At 42.7% G+C, this 20,536-nt stretch overlaps 1 protein-coding gene across 1 annotated transcript in view; it reads right to left on the bottom strand.

The window, feature by feature from the left end:
- The window catches only part of LOC134957712 (ADAMTS-like protein 2), an 86,776-nt gene that overhangs the window by 6,790 nt on the left and 59,450 nt on the right, over nt 1-20,536 (bottom strand). Inside the window, exons 7-15 of the mRNA XM_063939809.1 lie at nt 19,989-20,069; nt 18,280-18,455; nt 13,792-14,068; nt 8,523-8,766; nt 6,273-6,364; nt 5,800-5,926; nt 5,497-5,710; nt 5,199-5,354; nt 4,298-4,442 (exon numbers count right to left, since the gene is read on the bottom strand). Of these exons, the coding sequence (XP_063795879.1) occupies nt 4,298-4,442; nt 5,199-5,354; nt 5,497-5,710; nt 5,800-5,926; nt 6,273-6,364; nt 8,523-8,766; nt 13,792-14,068; nt 18,280-18,455; nt 19,989-20,069 (1,512 nt within the window). The remainder of the gene's footprint in view (nt 1-4,297; nt 4,443-5,198; nt 5,355-5,496; nt 5,711-5,799; nt 5,927-6,272; nt 6,365-8,522; nt 8,767-13,791; nt 14,069-18,279; nt 18,456-19,988; nt 20,070-20,536) is intronic.

Here is a 20,536-nt window from a genome sequence, read left to right as displayed (position 1 = left end):
GCTGTGTGAATAAGTCGCACAAGCATGCCTTTATTCTGTGTGCTTCTGCAGCTGTATCTGCATACAAAAAGATGTTACAGTGTTTCTAGGAAAACAGTGTAGCGTAGCATTTCATATGCAGATACAGCCGCACACAGAATATAGGCATCCCGCACAACATTTTAATCAGCAGTCTGCTTATGTGTCCTATTGACATAATTTTGCGTATAAGATGCATTTTAATGGAAAAAGTCACACAATAGATGCTCGGTGCTACTGAGTCACGCCACAGCATGGCATGACTAGAAGGGCTGTTTAACGTATTTGGAGGCTAGATGTACATATGAACACATCTGTAAATGTGACCCACCTACAACCAGAGCCAGATTAAGAACCCATGTGGCCCTAGGCAAAATACTTGTTTGTGGCCTTTGTTCCTACCAAGCGTTCTCTGCAAAATTATCTTTTGAGGCAAACAGGTGCCCCCCTTCTACTACACATGAAAACTTATACACTGAGGAAGCTGCTGAGGTGAAAGCCAAAAGCGGAGTAACGCGTATGTCATTATTCACGCTCAGGAGAGTTACCACGATTTGCCCGGACGGGATTAAACATCTATCCAGCAAACACTAGTGAGGTCTGGATTGCCAATACATCTTTTCAGCAGAGCATTCATACCCCTGAGAGAGGGTTGCTGCAGGCTCCATGCTTTGGCTGCAAAGCTAATCAAGCAGCCAGGAGACAAACAGACGGAACGTGAAGACTGGCTATAAGGACTGCTAAAGTGCAAGTACTAAACCCTGCATGCCTGGGTTATTTTGAGACATGTGCATTGAAAATATCAGGCAATTAGATACAGTTGAAATATCTCTAACAAATCAGTATGATGCTTATTAATATTAATTAGCTGCAGTAGGAAACACGCATGTGCTACTAATCAGTTTGCATAAAGTACACATTTGCACGGTACTAACAGCATCAATAAGGCTTTAACGACCTACATGCAAAGAAATGCATATATAATTAATGCGTCTGCTGATTCATTCATTTTATAGTATTACAGTACATGTCCTTTATATATATATATATATATATATATATAATTTATTTTTTGGGTTTATATATATATATATATATATATATATATATATATATATATATATATATATATAGAGATACCCCCATGCTGATTTCCTGATGCTATTAACAATAAAAAGGCATATGAAGACTGATGAGTGCTCCTGATGAGTGCTCCTGATACTTTATTACTACATTTGAATGGACTGGTCAAGGTGACACATGTCCATATATGGATGCAACCCCAGCAGTTAATATACAAGGCTAGAGTGTGGACTGTACAAGAATATATATATATATATATATATATATATATACTGTATATACCGTACATACTCAAGTATAAGCCGAGGTTTTCAGCACATTTTTTGGCGTCCGCTAACCCCCCCCCCCCCCCGTGGACCGTGCGCCAGAGCAGTTAGCGGCGAGGGGTGCTGATGAGAAGCCGAGATGCCCTCACTAGTTGCAATGCGCACATCCTGACAGTGGGTTTAATGTTATCCAGAGCAGCATAACTGCTGGGTGCCGCTGCTTCTAATGAATGTGCTTCCACTGTAGTGGAAGCCTGGGGTCTCAGCTGAATGTATACATTAAATAACTTTTATTTTTGAAATTTACCAGTAGCTGCTTTATTTCCCACCCTAGGCTTATATTCGAGTCAATAAGTTTTCCCAGTTTTATACGGTATATATATTTTGATGTAAGTACTGGCCGGTACATTGGTATTGTAAGTATTTTTATAAAGGTATCAATTAAAAGTGCATATTTGAATACATCAGCGCGGTCACAACCTGTCATTTGTTTATAAATTCTTCTTTTTCTTTGGGCTCATGAATCCAGCCCTGTGAACAGCTGCCGGTGCATTCAATCCAACTACAGCGCCAGGAAATCTCTTTTTGTGTTTGGTTAATATATAACTCACATACCCCACAGCACTGTCCTCTCTTTACACACACCTGTGCCTGCTCACCTCTGCTTTCCCCACATTCACCTGTCCTGTTATCTACACATCCAAATCCCTGCTTACCAATCTCACATATCCCTCAGCACTGTGCTCTCCTCACACACACCTGTGCAGGTATATGCACCACACACACACCTGTGCCTGCCCATCTCTGCTTTCCCCACATTCACCTGTCCTGTTATCTACACATCCAAATCCCTGCTTACCTCTCTCACATATCCCTCAGCACTGTGCTCTCCTCACACACACCTGTGCAGGTATATGCACCACACACACACCTGTGCCTGCTCACCTCTGCTTTCCCCACATTCACCTGTCCTGTTATCTACACATCCAAATCCCTGCTTACCTCTCTCACATATCCCTCAGCACTGTGCTCTCCTCACACACACCTGGCAGGTATATGCACCACACACACCTGTGCCTGCCCATCTCTGCTTTCCCCACATTCACCTGTCCTGTTATCTACACATCCAAATCCCTGCTTACCTCTCTCACATATCCCTCAGCACTGTGCTCTCTTCACACACACACCTGTGCTGTTATATACACCACACACACCTGTGCCTGCCCATCTCTCCTTTCCCCACATATACCTGTCCTCTTATCTGCACATCAAAATCCCTGTTTACTCTCTTACATAGAGTAACCATATTATCCCTTTTACCTGGGACGCTCATGGGTTACACAGGTTCTGTGGCTGGCTGACTACATTTCTGCTGATTTTAATCAGCCACAGAACCTGTGTAATCCATGAGCGTCCCAGGTAAAAGGGATAATCTGGTCACTCTATTTTACATATCCCCCAGCAATGTCCTCTCTGTGCACACACCTGTGCTGGTATATGCACAACACACCTGTACCTGTTCACCTTTCCCCACATTCACCTGTTCGGTTATCTTCATTAACAGAAGCTGGAACAGCTTTTATTACGCAAATAACAGAACCAAATTAGCAGGAAATGTGGAAACATAATCTAAGGAATCCTCCATATTTCCTATCCTGAATACCCCTCCCCCTAAAAAAAACCTTTAAAACACAATTTCACTGAAATTGTCTTTTAACCACTTGCCTGGCATGGTCGCATCAGATGCAACCATGCCACCATCTGACCTGGTCCAAAGGTCGACAGGGTCAAAAGGTCGACAATACAAAAGGTCAACAGGGTCAGAAGATCGAAATGAAACTGGTCTACATAAAAAAGATAGACAAATGTTGTTTTTTTAATTTAACATGTTTTTGGACTATTTCATACCTTTTCTATCCATGTCGGCATAGAGTTGGGTATAAACCTTGCGGCGAGCCCGAAGCGTGGCGAGCGTATGCCTTTCTAAAATTAGGGGTCCCAGATGACAAAACTATCCACACAAACCACAAAAATGCAAAAAACATGGAGGCTACCTTTTTTGTGTCAACCTTTTTCATGGCGACATTTTGACCCTGTAGACCTAATGTCTGTGTAATATATGGTGTCTATCTATTGAACAGGCATTATGAATAGGTTAGTGTTCAGCTACCTATAAACCTCAAAAATACCCTATTAGTGATAAGCCTTTACTACCTACAGCTGAAGTTCTGGGTGCTTTAGAAGAAAACCTCTATTATATCCCTTTTCCACTGTGAGCCGGAAAATTTTCAGGTCTATCAAACAGGTAAATTCCCGAGTCTCAGCTCCGTGACCCTAGTTGGGAGCAGGGTCGGGGACCTGAGATTAGTCTCCTTTCCCACTGACCAAGTTCATGTGCAAAAACCCGGGATTTTTATATCAGTGGAAAACAGCTATCCTTTCAGACTTACGGGATTCTGCCGGGTATACAAGCCAGAAAATTCCCGGTTCTCAGCCCCTACCCTTGAAAAGAGCAGGGTCGGAGACCCGCAACTTCATCCCAGTTATGTGTGTTCAGGCCTACAAAAATCCCTGGTTGATGCATATTCACACGTAAAAACCTGGGATTTAGGCGATAGTGTGAAAGGGGTATTAGTGATTCTAGAACGTTAAATCAGGCCCTACATGGGGCAGATGTATTAAGCCTGGAGAAGTGATAAAGCAGTGATAAGTGCAAGGTGATAACGCACCAGTCAATCAGCTCCTAACTGTCATTTTACATATTGGAGCTGACTGGCTGTTGCATTATCACCTTGCACTTATCACTGCGTTATCACTTCTCCGGGTTTAATACATCTGCCATGTCTTTCTGTGCCTGTAGTATATACAGATTTAATTATAATAACAATTCAGGAATACAATCAGACAAAATCAAGGTGTCATTTACTTACCAGGGGTCTCAGTGGGGCATGGCTGTAGCTGACAAGCCTGTCTACTTTCTGGTTTGGTAGACTGATCACATCCCTGGCTAACCAAATCTCCCAGATAACATGCCACTTCTCTAACCTGATGTCCAGAACTGCAGCTCTTACTGCACTGTGTAAGAAGCACAGAAGGTGATAAATATGCATGAAATGGCAAACACTAGTCACTCTCCTGCAAACACAGTCAAATCCTTTTATTTTGTTATATTAAACTTTGGCACATCCTATTCACCATATATGTATCCAACGTGGTAGGGTACGTGTAAAACCTGTGTCATTATTACATACTGTACTTCTGAAATGCTCCTGTTTGTGCATGAAGGTTCATTACTTGAGGGACAAGGCTCTGTGCTGCGGAAAGCATGGTCATGGCTGTACTTGGGTAAGGCGGCGGGAGCACCCAGTGTGGTGGTACTCTAGGCTACTGAGTACTGGTAGCTTTTAATTTTTGTTTTCTGGAAACAGGAAGTTCTTCCTTTACTAGTGTATTGTAACACTGGGATGCCAATAGACAGGATGCCATCGGTCAAAGCCATAATCGTAAAACATTTGGGACACCGGCACCGGAAGATGGACAGCCAACATCCCGAAAGTAAGTATCGGTGACACCGTGCGGTTTGTGTTAGGAACATGGCGCCCAATGTTCTATATGCATGTTGTTTAACTGTATCAGTTTTCCTAAATCTCCTAATATTGTTGTATGTAAAAGCAAGGTAAGGTTCTTCCAACCACAATGTATGAACTAGAAAGCAAGATTCACTGACTTAACTATGTTTTCCCATGTAAACACAATGTTAATATTACAAGAGAAGAAGCACCACCTGGGAGGTAAAAAAATATATTTCAACATTTAAACAATGGCACTCACTGGACCCCACTCAGCTGTCGTCCAGTGATGGTCACAAGGTGGTCCCAAACAGGACTTCTCAGCTGGAGGCTTTATGTTTTCATCACAATGGCTAGATTCTGTAGAGCATTTCACTTCCCTCTTCACCATTCCCTCAGATCCACAGGCAGCAGAGCACTGTTCAAGATGCATTGGGGGGGGGGGGGGAAGGAAAACCATAAGACCATAGGGGAAAGACTCATGAAAAAAAAACAACCCACAGATACCAGGTGAAGTGCAATGACATGCAAAGACAAGGTGAGTGGGAGGTTATGCATACCTCAGACCATTCGGCAGTATCCCACTGGGGTCCACAAGGTTTGTTCTTGCATACTTTCCTCTGGGGAGGTCTTGGGAGCTGGGCACCCTCACACTGTTCATCGTACACCGAACTGTCCAACCCTGGGGCCAGCATTTTCCAGCACCGAACTGAGCGAACTTGGACTCCTTGCCCACAGCTTCGTGAACATTCACTCCAACCACTAGACTCCCATCTTCATAAAATACAAGTATATATATTTATAAATATATGTAAGTATAGTACTTTTAAGGGCAACTGACTTTCTCCCTTGTCATCTCTTACCTGGGCATGCACTCTCGCCCTGAACAAAATTCCTGAGTTGGCTCTGGCCTCGTCATTGGATCACAGTAAGACTCATCTACTTCTCTCCCATCATAGCGGATGCACAAAGCATAGGTAGAACTGATTCCTACAGGGACATCACCACAAAGGTTTATGTATGAACATGACATGGGGAGTTAGTAATGATGGCGGGGGTGGGTGTAGCACACAGCTAAGATGATGTATTTCCAAAATAGTCCCTACAAGCACAAATGCTTTGCAGATCCATGGAGCATTTGACATGGCTATAGATGAACTGGGATTGTAAGCACACCTACTGTATATAGGTGAATCATATGTGCCATGTATAGAGTAAAACTTTTATGCTTGAGGTACAACCCCAATCTGAAAATGCATTAAAAAAGCGAGGTCCCCAGGAAAGCTTTGTAAGGAGTTAAAGTGCTTTTTGGATTATGTTGTATGTTCCACATTACCTGAGCTGCAGGTGGAGCTGCACGGGGAATAGGCAGAGACCTTCCAGCGATACATGTCCGCCCGGCTAATGTCCTGACCTGACACTAAATCACTGCAAGTAAGAATACATGTAACGGTCAGACAATAGGAATAGGAACCTGTACAAGAGCAGAGAATGAGTAGGTAACTGTACTGTGGATAATACCAGACCCGTTTCAGAGACGGATATAGCTGCATTCACGATTCTTTACGGATTCTGACTGCAGTAACATGTAAAAGCTAGTTGCAGCATTCCCCTTCCGTACTTGCATGCGGCAGAAAATGTAGGTCCTAAGGTGCCCACTTTCAATGGCCGTGGACGGTGTAAATCCACCAGTGGTTTTAAACAAGCCACCATCGGCACATCAGCGGTCTCACTATTCACACTTGCAGAACCCTATGACGGGCAAAGTGTCTTCTTCCCAACTCTAGCTAAACATGGCCTCTGTCGCTGTGCATTTGAGAATGCAGCCACCTGCATTGATGCATCTGCCACACTCTCATGCCCATGAGTCCCCCTTTATTTGCACTCACTTCAGTCAACCTCCCAGGATGCCCATAGTTTTGCCTAAGCTTTCCTAATGCCAGTGATCCTGTACGTACAGCCGGGATCCCGGGATTTTGTCCAAAAAGTGGCCGGGATTCAATCCCGGTGATTTCAAGATTGGCCACCACCTTACTTTTCTCTATGCCCGGCAGCATTGATCATCCTCAGGAGGCTCAGACGCTGTGCGGCTCCCCCTGCTCAGCTCCCACTACCCCCTGGCTGTGCTCTCTGCACAGCATGACGTGAAGTCAGAGGTCACGCTGCGCAGCCAGCTGCCCAGACCTCACTGCCTGCACTGCCCCACACCTCACCTCCTCTCCTCTTAGTAAGTGACCCACCCGTCCAGATTAGAGTGTGCTAAGCTGAGCTGGGCTGGGCTGGGGCGCACAGGGCATGGTTGGACACACTGAAAACAAACCTATTCCGGGAATCCCGGGAACGAAAAAATGGCCCAGGATTGGCCACCCTATGCACAGCGTTCGGAGTACAATCAGGTGAATGCATGCGCCATGGGGGTTCTCAGGACTATTTGCATATGTGCAGTAGCAAATCGCTCAACTGTGCAAACACTGGCATTGTATCCGCCTCGGAATCAGGCCCATTATTACTAATCAACAGCAATTATTTGTATTCCTATCAGATTCTTGGAGCTTTCCATATTGGAGTTTTGAAGGAAAAATATTCAATGTTTGTATATCATCATTATAAATGAATTCAATTCATTTGAAACGATTATTAATATACGGAGCAAAATACCTGTGCCATTGTGCACCCCAACATCAATTGCACAGTCATCCACAGGCGCATCTACAATGGGTGCAGTGTGTGCTGTGCATGCAGACCCCTGGGTCCCGGGTGGGGGGGTACATGGCGCAACCTGCAACCATATTTAATTACTTGCCTCTCCGGAGTCCTGCATCGGTGGTGCTGCTGCAGCAGAGATAACTCACAAAAAAGTTGCAGCGGTTATTTTCACAGTGATTAACTGCAGGGAACGTGGCCGGCGCCATGTTTCCAGAGACCTACGACCTGAAGGAGAGTCTACTGCGCCACAGAGAGGAGGGGGCCCGTACGGAGACATCCAGATAATCTCTTACTTTAAAGGTGGGTACACACTTATAGATATATCTGCAGATCAATTGAACTGCAGATATATCTATGGACGGATTGGGCAGTGTGTTGAGCATACACACTGCCCGATCCGTCGGGGACTGACGTCATGAACTGGGTGGGCGTGTACACACGCCCACCCAGTTCAGCTGTCAATCACCGCCGGCCCCCGCAGCATGTGTACGGGCGGTCGGTTGACCGCCCCATACACACACAGCGACGCGCCAATATATCGGTAGATATATTGGCCGTCGGCTGTGCTGCGCGGCCGACGCGATATGTCTGTGAACGACGGAGTTCCCAGACGTATCGGCCGTATACACTGGCCGACGGTCCCGCGATATATCGGCCGTTCAAGAGAACGGCCGATATATCGACCAGTGTGTACGGGCCTTTAGTTACCAAGACACTAGTGTGTTGGGGTGATACATTTTTATTATAATCTGGGTAAACGTGAATCTGCTGCAAATCACAGTGGATTTACATCATAATACCCAGATATACAGTTCTTGGCAAGGAAAGAGAATGAAAACCTACTAGTTTGCATCCAAGTACACTGTGCACAGATGTGTACCTGCTGAAACCGGGTGCTTGTAGTGCCTGTGTCCCGGGAATAGATCCAAGATCTTCATAAACAGCTGGCAGCATTAGGCTGTCTCTGAGTTGTTCTGCTTCGTGTGTGGACTCTGCTAGGGTCGGACCCCCAGGACTGCCACCGAAGAGAGATTGGCAGAGAGCTGAGTGACTCTGTTGATCACACAGTCTCCATAATTCACTCTGCAGAAATCCCTGAGGAGCATCTGTGCTGGGCTGGAGGCCTGAGGCAGGGAAATGAAGTGGTGCTGACAGTTACACACTATTTGACATTGTAAATACAATGCATATGAAGCAAGAGTAAACCATTCACCCCAAAAATTCCAAGAAAGGCTCGAACATTTCGTTTTAAGTCTTCAAAATGTTCTCTGACAGAATAAATATACCACCATGTGTGTTACATTTCTTGCAGGGACTGACAGATAAACAATATGGATCCACTTGTGTGTACATTTCTAATAGTATTGGTGTAAGTATTACGTTCATACTTAATGATCAGTAAGGGAGGTAAAAGCTCACATTTAAAAGGGACAACTTACTGAAGACTTTTTTTTATATATATTCTGAAGAAAATATCCTTAAAACAGAATTATGCTGACATCTGTATGCAGAGTTATCACATCTTACGTTTATATCTCTGTATGCATTAGGGACGTGCGGTGAGGTAAATGGCTCAGGAGGCACTGGCTAGCACCAGAGCCAGATTTATATGCAATATATAAGCCAACGGGTACATCTGGCCATTATACACAGGTGCAGCAGTATAAACTCCTAGAAATTTGGTGAGTTTTGATCAGAGATGTGTGGAAAAGATCAGCAGGGGAGAAGACATATTTTTCATATACTTTATACAGTCAAAACTCTGGCAGAACTGTTAGTATAACAGGAAAGCCTCTGCCTCACCTGCCTCTCCCCACCGCACGTCGCTGTTATGCATAGAGGCAGTACAGAGGTGGGGCGTAGTAGGCAAGAGTAAGCTGAGTCAGAGCTGTAGTTTGGGGTGTGCGACTGGTGGCGTCTCCAAGGGTGCAGGGCCCTGGGGCAACACTGTCACTGCCCCACAGCACCTGCATTTGAGTAGCAGGGTGTCTGGAACACTGCAAACAGCCTGTAGAGTACACACACCCCCCTGCAGCCTGTATAGCTACTGCTTCCTGCTGCCAGCAGCCTTGCCACCTTGAATTGATGTAATGACATCACGTTTTACGGGGTATGGGTCATTAGGTCGACCACGCTTAGGTTGACCACTATTGGTCGACATGCATTAGGGTGACATGGTCACTAGGTCGACATGGTCACTAGGTCAACATGTACTAGGTCGACATGGAAAAAGGTTGACATGAGTTTTTTTTACTTTTTTTGATGTAGGTTTCTTCATAAAGTGACGGGGAACCCCAATTAGTGCACCGTGTCCCCTCGCATGGCTCGCTTCACTCGCCATGCTTCGGGCAAGATGCCTCGCTAACACTGCGCTCAGCACAGGTTACTATTCCCAATCATAGTCCACATGGATCGTAAAGTATGAAAAAGTTCAAAAAAAATGAAAAAAAATGTGAAAAACTCATGATAACCTATTTCTATGTCAACCTAGTACATGTCGACCTAGTGATCATGTTGACCTAGTGACCATGTCGCCCTAATGCATGTCGACCAATAGTGGCCGACCTAATGACTGTCGACCTAAGTGTAGTCGACCTAATGACCGTATCCCGTTTTACGGGGAGTATTCACAGAAATGCATCCGAGGTGACCTGGCCACATGTGTATAGTAGACATCAGCATTTACCACTAACACAGATAAGCCATATCTCCTCCTGACATAAACCAGGCACATGCTGCGGTTGCAGAGATGGATGTAACTGCATCGGTTTTCTGGCCACATTTTACATCTGCATTTTATTTATATAAAATACAACAAATGTACACAAGCCCATTTATAGTCTATTTTACATTTGACCACTAGATGGAGCTAGGTTTTTTTCTTTCTTTATTGTTTAGATTTAATATCTCCCGCAATTGGGCCGTAACATAAGCACAATTTGCATCTACTAAAGAAATGCCACTGAGTGTATATGCAGATCTGCAACATGTGCAAGATACGGGAAAGCTGCCATTGGTAATCAATCCATACACTACAGTATTTCACCGGAAGACAATATAAAGTGTCACAGTTGATACCACTTCATAGAGTCTTCTGGTGAAATAGTTTATGTATTGATTCAACCAGCCTTATACCATTGGGCGTGGACATAGCGTGGACATAATGGACATAGTGAAAAGGTCTAGCATTAGGCTTAAGGTGCATACACACTGGGCGTTTTTGCCCAGCGTGTATGCACAGCGATGATCGTGAACATCGCTGGCAGGAAAATACCTCAGTGCATACACACTGAGCTATTTTCCCTGTGCCAGCGATGTTCACGGGGAGTGAAGCACTTTCCACAGCAGGAGACTTGGTTGTACAAACAGCCCGACGGACGGCGGCGGCTAGCGATGCTGGAGCGCGCATCAACACTCACTGCTCATCACCGGCACATACACACAGGACGAGTTTAATCTCAAAGTAGCTCAAAATGCCAAAAGTTAGCTACTTTGAGCTCAAAACCGCCCAGTTAGAGTTTACGGATAGGCATAACTCAAAAATGGATTGCGACATTGTGACCCTTCTCATATCATTATGGTCGGAATGTAATGGGAGACAGTAATGCCAGCTGGGAAATTATCGCACAACATCGGACATTACAAATGAGCATCTATTTCCCAGAACTCGGCCAATGTAATGGCGTGCATCTATTTCCCGGATTCTGCGTATCGGATCCGAGGTGTCACGGTATTTCAATTAGAAAATGAGATTTTCGGACCAACTGTAATGCTTTTAGTATAGGAGGACCACAGTGTCAGAGAAACTCACCCATTGTCCCCCAAAAGTCCAATGATTAAAGCAACACACATCCTAAATAAACCCCAGTCCTCAGGACGCACAAGCATCTTATGCTGATTTAAATGATATGCGGCATGGCTGTATTCAGTGTGTAATTACCACTGTAATGAAGTCAGGTGACCGGCTGTCGGGATCCCAGCAGTCAGGATACCATCTCCGGAATCCCGACCACTTCAAATGCCGACAGCCAGAATGCAGACGAACAGGGACTATTCCCACTCATGGGCGTCCAAGAACCTGTGGCAAGCGTAGCGAGCCACCGAGCCTGCAGCGTGGTGAGCGCAGCGAGCCCACAAGGGGCTTCGTTGCGCTCGCCCCCCTGCCGGCATACTAGCATCCGGGATCCCAGCATCGGTATGTTGACCGCCAGGATCCCAACCGCTGGTCACTCAACCCGTATTAGCATATCTATTTATGTTATAGTGTTTGGCTGGAATACACTGTAGCATAAGATTTTTTATGCAGATACAGTTGCTATTACACACAGCATATAGGCATGCTGCATATCATTTTAAAAAGGAGCTGCTTGTACGTCCTATTTTGCTTCTAAAATGAAACTATGCATATAGGACGCAGCTGTTTAAAATTATATGCAGCATGGCTATATTCTGTGTGTAATAGCAAATGTATCTGCGTACAAATGTTATGCTACAGTGTATTCCAGCCAAACACTGTAACATAATTAGATATGCTGATACAGTCGTAATTACACACTGAATATAGCCATGCCGCATATCATTTAAATTAGCATAAGCTGCTTGTGCGTCCTAATACATCCATTTGTGTATCAGTCATATTTTCCTGTGCAAAAATGACACGTACACTACATGGACTATTTGGGGGGGGGGGGGGGGGGTTGTGTCAAAATTTATTGAAAAGTGTTTATTTATTGCAAATGTGCTTGAAAAGTGTACTTATAATTGACATTTTAATAACCAACTTGGCCAAAAAAAAACACTTCTAAATTCTTTTTTAGAATTTTAAAGCTTTTTTGTGTCCGACTTGCAATATCAGACTCCATTACATTGGCAGAGATCTACACTCTTAACATGGGCAAAACATCTGGAGCCAACTTTTTTTATCCGGCTCTCTACTCTAGAGCCGAAAGTGTCCGAAAAATTCAGTTTGCGTCAATTAATACATAAGCTGACTTTGCAAAATGCCAGATGTTTGTGGCTATAGGGGTATATTAAATTTGTGCCGGTTTTTCCGACAGTTGGAAAAACGACACTTTGACAGTTTTAGGTCGAATTTGTATTCGACCTATTCAATAAAAGTGAAGTTTTTTCGACTGTCGAAAAAAACGGCACTTGTCGGAAAACATGTAGATCAGCGAGTTACTCGCCGATCCATGTGTTTCTATCGAAAACGCGTCTGTTTTCGACAGTTTGCCGCTGATGCAGATTTGACTTGTAATCAAGTCGAGTCTGCATTGTTGGAATGCTGCCCGTTTCCAGCCAGCATTGAATAGTGACGTGTGGGATCTGCTCCATCATCCGACATCAACTGAATATAGCCCATAGCCTCAAACATCGGACATTTTGCCTAATCGGCTCCCATTACATCCTAGCCTTAGAGTGTTGACATGGTCATTGGCGAGTTAATACACTGAACTCGTTACATACATGTATGCCTATGTTTATAGCCACTTGTTTTGCTTGCAAAAGACACATTAGCTATGAGGTATTAATAAAACATCAAACACTTCTCATATACTAAAACATCATAAACAAATCTTGAGGTATAAAAGCAAAAACATTAACTTAAACAAGCAGCATTCAAGCATAATATATTCCAGAGCAACGAAGAAAGCACAAATCACAAACAGCCAATCACAAGCAGTTCACTAGTGCTAGCATCATCATCATCATCATCCAGTATTTACGTTACCGCTGACCACACTCAAATAATAAATCTTTCTCAGGCGTGTATGTTACTGAGATTCACCCTGTTTAAGCATATCTGCGCTTAAACTATTACAATGCTTTCCATCGCATCACTACCATGTCGGCATGCCAGGTTCGACATATATCGCAGTCTACTTGTCATTGTCGGCATTCTGAATGTTGATAGCTAAGCTAACTACACCGTAGTGAAAGCAACATACAGTGCAATACATTTTATGTGACTTGCAAACTTGGCACAAACAAATATATTTGCATCCCTCTCTAATTCCGGACCATTGGGTGACAACACAATATAGCTCTTATCCTAAATACATCTGTTTATCCAAGAACTACATACTGTACTGTACCAAATTATATATTAGCAGGCTAGATTACAACCCTTGATACAAGAGAGAGCTTACCCTCAGTTTGGTCTTCCTCTACTATCAAGTGTTCTTTACTAGACCTCTCTTGATGTAGAAGTGAGTTGACTGTTTCTTGAGCGTTTCCCCAGTTCCAGGTATCAGGTGAATCAGGTAAACTGCTGTCAGGTCCTCTCTGGACCCCACTTTGAACGTTACTTGGAGCTGGAGGAATAGGTTGTACTGGTTCGGAAAGATAGGGCAGAGGCACTTCTGGGGCACGAGGTACTGTATATTCATATGTTATGTGGGGTATCTTTCCGTTGAAGTTATAGTACTAAATACAAAAAAATATAAAATAAAATATAGACTAATTTATATACGTTTAAAGTACAATTTTGCTACATTGGCAATGCTACAAGCAATTTCAAAGTTGTCCAGTTACACAACAGTATATATAAACAAAGCTACTGTATAAGCACATCATCTGTGTATAGAAAAAAACCTACATAGAAACATAGAATTTGACGGCAGATAAGAACCACTTGGTCCATCTAGTCTGCCCCCCCTTTTTTTTTTTTACATTATTTTTAACTCTAACCTTGTTTGATCCTTATTTCTTTGTAAGAATATCCTTATGTCTATTCCATGCATGTTTAAATTGCTCTACTGTCTTAGCCTCTACCACCTCTGATGGGAGGCTATTCCACTTGTCCACTACCCTTTCTGTGAAGTAATTTTTCCTCAAATTTCCCCTGAACCTCCCCCGCTCCAGTTCCAGTGCATGTCCTCGTGTCCTATTGCTTCTCTTCATTTGGAGAATGTTTCCCTCCTGGACTTTGTTAAAACCCTTGATATATTTGAAAGTTTCTATCATGTCCCCCCTTTCCCTTCTCTGCTCCAAACTATACATATTGAGATTTCTTAGTCTTTCTGGGTATGTTTTGTGATGTAGGCCATGCACCATTTTAGTTGCCCTTCTTTGTACAGTTTCTAATGTATTAATATCCTTTTGAAGATATGGCCTCCAGAATTGAACACAGTATTCTAGATGAGGCCATACTAGTGACCTATACAGTGGCATTATTACTTATTTCTTTCTGCTGCTGATTCCTCTCCCAATGCAGCCAAGCATCTGACTAGCCTTCCTCATTGCTTTATTACATTGATTACCTGCCTTTAAGTCACCTGAAATAGTGACTCCTAGATCCCTTTCCTCCTCAGTAGTTTCCAGTATAGTGCCAGTAATACTATATTTAGCCTTTGGATTTTTGAGACCCAAGTGCATGATTTAGCATTTTTTGGCATTAAACTGTAATTGCCACACTCTTGACCATTCCTCTAGTCTACCTAGATCCTCAATCATTTGTTTTACCCCACCTGGTGTGTCTACCCTGTTGCATACCTTTGTGTCACCTGCAAAAAGGCATACTTTCCCTTTAATGCCATTTGCAATGTCACCAATGAAGATATTAAAACGCACTGGTCCAAGTACAGATCCCTGGGGTACTCCACTGGTAACATTTCCCTCCTGTGAATGCACTCCATTTACCACAACTCTCTGTTTTCTATCCTGCAACCAAGATCTTAACCATTCAATAATCCTAATATCCAATCCCAAACTTTCAAGTTTATTTAGCAGTCTGCGATGTGGAACAGTGTCAAAAGCCTTACTAAAGTCTAGATAAGCTATATCCATAGCTCCACCTTTATCCATCAATTTAGTCACACAGTCAAATAAGTCAATAAGATTTGTTTGACATGATCTCCCCCCAGTGAATCCATGCTGTTTGGGATCCTGTAAATTGCCAGATTTTAGATAATCTACAACTCTTTCTTATAAGAGTGTTTCCATCAATGTCCCTACTACTGATGTAAGACTCACTGGTCTGTAGTTGTTTGCCTCTTCCTTTCTTCCACTTTTGTGCAGTGGGACTACGTTTGCTCTTTTCCAGTCCACTGGAATTACTCCTGTAGCTAATGACTAGTTGAATAATTCTGTCAATGGTGCTACCAGCACCTCTTTAAATTCTTTTAGTTTCCTTGGATGTATCCCATCTGGCCCCATAGATTTGTCCACTTTCAGCTTTGAGAGTTCTGTTAGGACCTTCTCCTCTGTACATAAATAAGTGCTATAAAAACTATTACTGTTGTGTTATGGAATAAGAAGTTGATGAACCCATAGCCAGAGCTAATTTGAACATTACAGTTCCTAGGAGAATTCTGTTCCTGTACATACATTTTTAGGAACTGAGAAAGGAGGTACTGTACATAGAAAAAGAGCGTGCTGAAGTTTACAGTGGCATTGGCAGTACTGATGGATGAAGGCTGTCTGACAGTTTTTCTTTTCAAATCCTTTACCTGACAATTACTCACTCCTGGGTATTTAACCACAGACAGATTTTAAACTATTTCGAAAAAACGAAGGTGAAGAAACGCTGGTAAGAGGCTAATATCATTAGTGTTTATTTATAAAAAAATTATAATAAAAACAATATCTCAATCAATACAATACTTTAAACATGTAATGACCGGCCGTAAAGCCGCAGTAATCACACTATAAACTATATATGTATTTTCTTTTCGCAATCCTGGGATAGGAAAGCAACAATGAGAGTGTCCAATATATCATATAGTTATCAAATCTGGTCAATTAGACCTAAATGATAGATGTAGAGCACAATTCAAATAAGGAGCGCATAATAGTAATAGCCATGCATGTTAAGGCACTATTATCCAACGGAGATGAGATAAGGTATAATAGTAACAGTTAGTATTGTTAGTTTAATAATACCACAGAGGCTCCAGACATGATATCCAGAGGTAGATGGTAATTTCCAATTGTTACAGGTGCCCCAATATGAGTGAGACTCCTAGAGTTGCTCCTTTGAACAGAAAGTCCTACTGACTGCAAAGGTTTAGGGTTCCCACTGTGTACGACCAGTGTAGCTGGTCTGAATGAAGGAGCAACTCTAGGAGTCTTACTCATATTGGGGCACCTGTAGCAATTTGAAATTACTATCTACCTCTGGATATGGCCATCATCTAACGGACGAATAGCACCAATGGCCGGGAGAAGTTTTTTGCTACCAATAACCAGGACACCGGTAATATGTATGCTTACTGACATTCTCTTTGCATGCTGACCATTCTGCTCCCAGCTGTACAGTACTCCTGACTAATTCATTTCAGCTAAAGGATGCTTTCTTTACATGCTGACCTTTAATATCATGTCTGGACTCTGTAGTATTACTAAACTAACAATACTAACTGTTACTATTATACCTTATGTCATCTCCATTGGCTAATAGTGCCTTAACATGCATGGCTATTACTTTCATGCGCTCCTTATTTGAATTGTGCTCTATATCTATCATTTAGGTCTAATTGACCAGATTTGATAACTATATGATATATTGGACACTCTCATTGTTGCTTTCCTATCCCAGGATTGGGAAAAGAAAATACATATATAGTTCATGGTGTGATTACTGCGGCTTTACGGACGGTCATTACATGTTTACAGTATTGTATTGATTGAAATAATAATTTTAGCCTCATACCAGCGCTTCTTCACCTTCGTTTTTTCTAAACATTTTTGTCTGTTTGTGGGTTGAGTATACCTACTGAATAAGCTGCAGGTATTCGGCTGCTTAATAGGTGCCAGGTCACCTTTTTCTCTAGATTTAAACTATAGATTTGGGGGACGTGGGGGAGATTTGTTTGATCGGATTGTTGAGGAGTGCTGACATTGACAGCATCATTCAGTAGCATATAAAAGCAGATGAAGTTACAATTATTTTAAATATAGACAAGTTAAGTCCAAATTACTCACACCTCCAGCTTATCATTGCTTTTGGTTACTAGAGGTAAAAGTGGGTATATTTTTAGAATTAGAAGTCAATTTATCTGTACTTCCAGCTCTCTCCACTTTTCTAACTCCACCCCCCATTGTCCATTTTAAAATGAACTGTAGTCTCTCATGCACACAGAAGACATCTCTCGACATCCAGATCCTCCCAAAAAGCATGGAGCATGTATAAAGACTTGTCCATTGTAATAAGGCAGCTTCTTCTGCACGTGGTTGGATGGTTCCTTCCTGCTGTCCCAAAATAATATGGACAGAAATCTACATCATTTCACGTGTTCAGGCCCTGTCCAACCCCAATGTTCTCATAGTTATCAGTAAGAATTAGTAATAACTAATCTGACGAAAAATGGACATCGCATTTAAATATCCTATTACTTTCTAATGCTGATTATCAAAGGATAGATTTCTGGAGCATATTAAGGGGCCAGATCTGTTTCCAAAAATATATACTTTTTTAACCTTCACCTCCCTCATCCATAATTTCCATTCCCCCTCTCCGCCAATTGTGCAGGACTCAGTGAGAAGCGTGCTGGGGTAATATGGTTCTGCACAACATGGTAACAGGGAGCAGAAATGAATTAATGGTTGGATAGAAAAATATTCTGGGACTGTTAACTGGCCTTTTTATTGTATGAAACTGAAGAGTACACAGATAGGCTGGGGTCTCACACACACACCATGACACTGAGAGACTGGTTAGTTGGCCCTGGTGTAGTCAAATATTCCAGTCCATCACTCTGCACATTTGGTGGGCGTCGATACTTGACCAGCGTCCCAGCGACTCTGAAGTTTTGGGGATTATCCATCATCATGTTCCCATTAATGTAAAAATTCCCGGCAGAGTCTGCTAGAGCTGAGGAAGAAGAACCAAAAAGGGTATGAGATAGGGAGAAAAAGGAGAATGAGTGCATATTAAATAATACAATCTAAAAACACAAAAACCTGAAGATAATGGCTGTAATGTTTATTTAACTCTAAATGGATGGTGGCACTGTTGGCTACCCATACTGCACATGCCCATACAGACATGCATACTTGCTTCATACTTTGCAACTGAATAAGTGAGATAAATTAGGCAATGCCATTGATCAAACCAAGCCATGTCCTACTGTCACGCCCATTTGCCACAAGGCTACACCATTTCAGTTACCATCTGTAATTTGGCCTACAAAATCTTAACTGCTCCTTGAAAATCAGTACAGTGATGTGGTATGCTTGCTATTGAACAATAAAAAAACAATAATGGACTTATTTCAGAGATCATTTTCTAAATATATTTCCACGTGTGAAAGCATTTTATAGTAGCGTACATCAATTCTACAATCTCATTGTGTGCTAACTTGAGCCTGCCATGGTGATCCATTTCAAAGTAGGCAGAATGACCAAGCATATCCTGGTAACAGTAGACTACCAGCAGTAACCTGTAGGGGGTGGCAATGTCTCAGTTTAGCCTCATCACTCGCTATGAAAGTTGATGACCTCTATGAAAGTTGATGACCTCCATGAGCAAATGACAAGATCACCACTTGCCTTCTCTTGAATCCAATGCAGGGTCCTTCAGGCAGCACCTGGGCCTGGACTGGCCCTAATACTAGTACTGTTCTGAATCTACTCTATTTCATTTATTTTTTAAAGATGCATATGACAAGGGTTTAAATATATTTTTGTGTTCAGTCTTTTCGTCCAGGATGGGGAAAGAACAAATACGAACAACTGTGGCCTTCCTTCAAGGCAGCAGGAGATGGTTGATCACTTATGTTATTATGTTACTGAGGACAGGGATTCATGTTTTAGGGACAGAGGAGACCAATGGAGACAGGGTCCCTCATCATAAAGGAGTGCTGCTGTGATACTCCTAACAAGCAGCGTTTATGAAACGGAGAGCAACCAACTTTTTTCTGATACAGAATCTGAAAATCTGGTCAGAATATTTTTGAAGGACAAGTTCTGTTCTTCCTTCAAAGAAAAAAGCCCAGAAGTTATGGATGTTTGGCACTAGTTTCATTCAATAATGGCTTTTTTACCCTTGAATTTTGGATTTATAACTCAGCTTAAATGAATTTACAGTGTACATGCAACAAAGACGAAACATGCTGACTCTGAATAACAACACAAGAATGCCTGACTGACAACTATCTCCTTCAGTCATATTTTCCTTATTCGCTTATCATCTCCGAAGGAACTCACAAAGGCCCTTATGGAACCGGCGTGATTCCGGTTATTTAAAGCAGCAATAATGTAAAATGAAAAACGCCTGATATTTCCCATAACATTTTTGCCGCTTTAAATGTATGGACTAAATTACCTGAGTTGTGCCTGTTCCTGCAACTCGCAGGCTATTACTGCACATAAGAGCCAAAGGCAAGGTCCAGCCACGTTTTCTCACCTAGAATATTTTCAGTATTTCTCTTTTCTGTGATCAATATGTCAAACGCACCCACTGGAATTGTTGTGATAAGAGCATAACCTGGAAAACATTAACAAGGAACATGATGGATAGCAATGGCATAAAGTAGCAACATTTATTTGTATTTTAGTTGTGGAGAGGAACAATTGAAATGGTTATATACCAAGTCACTTATCTTAACTGAATGTTAGTGTGACATACATGACAGAGCTAAGCTTCCGATTCAGATCTGATCGTTGCTGTGCGTTTTCGCACAGCAGGCGATTATCGATAGACTACACATGCAGTAGCGGATCTTGCAAGGGGCACACAGGATTTTTGCCCGGGGTGCCGCCTTCTGGAGGGCGCCGCCGCCATGGCAAGATCCGCTAGTGGTGGTGCCCCCCCCCCTCATGCTGGTACTGCTTTGCGGTGCGATATGAAATCATCGCGCACCGCACTGCATTGTGGGAGCGGCACTTAGACACTAGGGGTCATGATTGACCTCTAGTGTCTATGCGGTTCTATGGGAGAGACGTCAAGACGTC

Source organism: Pseudophryne corroboree, chromosome 9 (assembly GCF_028390025.1).
Source record: "Pseudophryne corroboree isolate aPseCor3 chromosome 9, aPseCor3.hap2, whole genome shotgun sequence".
In the NCBI taxonomy this organism is placed as follows: Eukaryota; Metazoa; Chordata; class Amphibia; order Anura; family Myobatrachidae; genus Pseudophryne; species Pseudophryne corroboree.
This window is presented reverse-complemented; position numbering and strand designations above follow the sequence as displayed.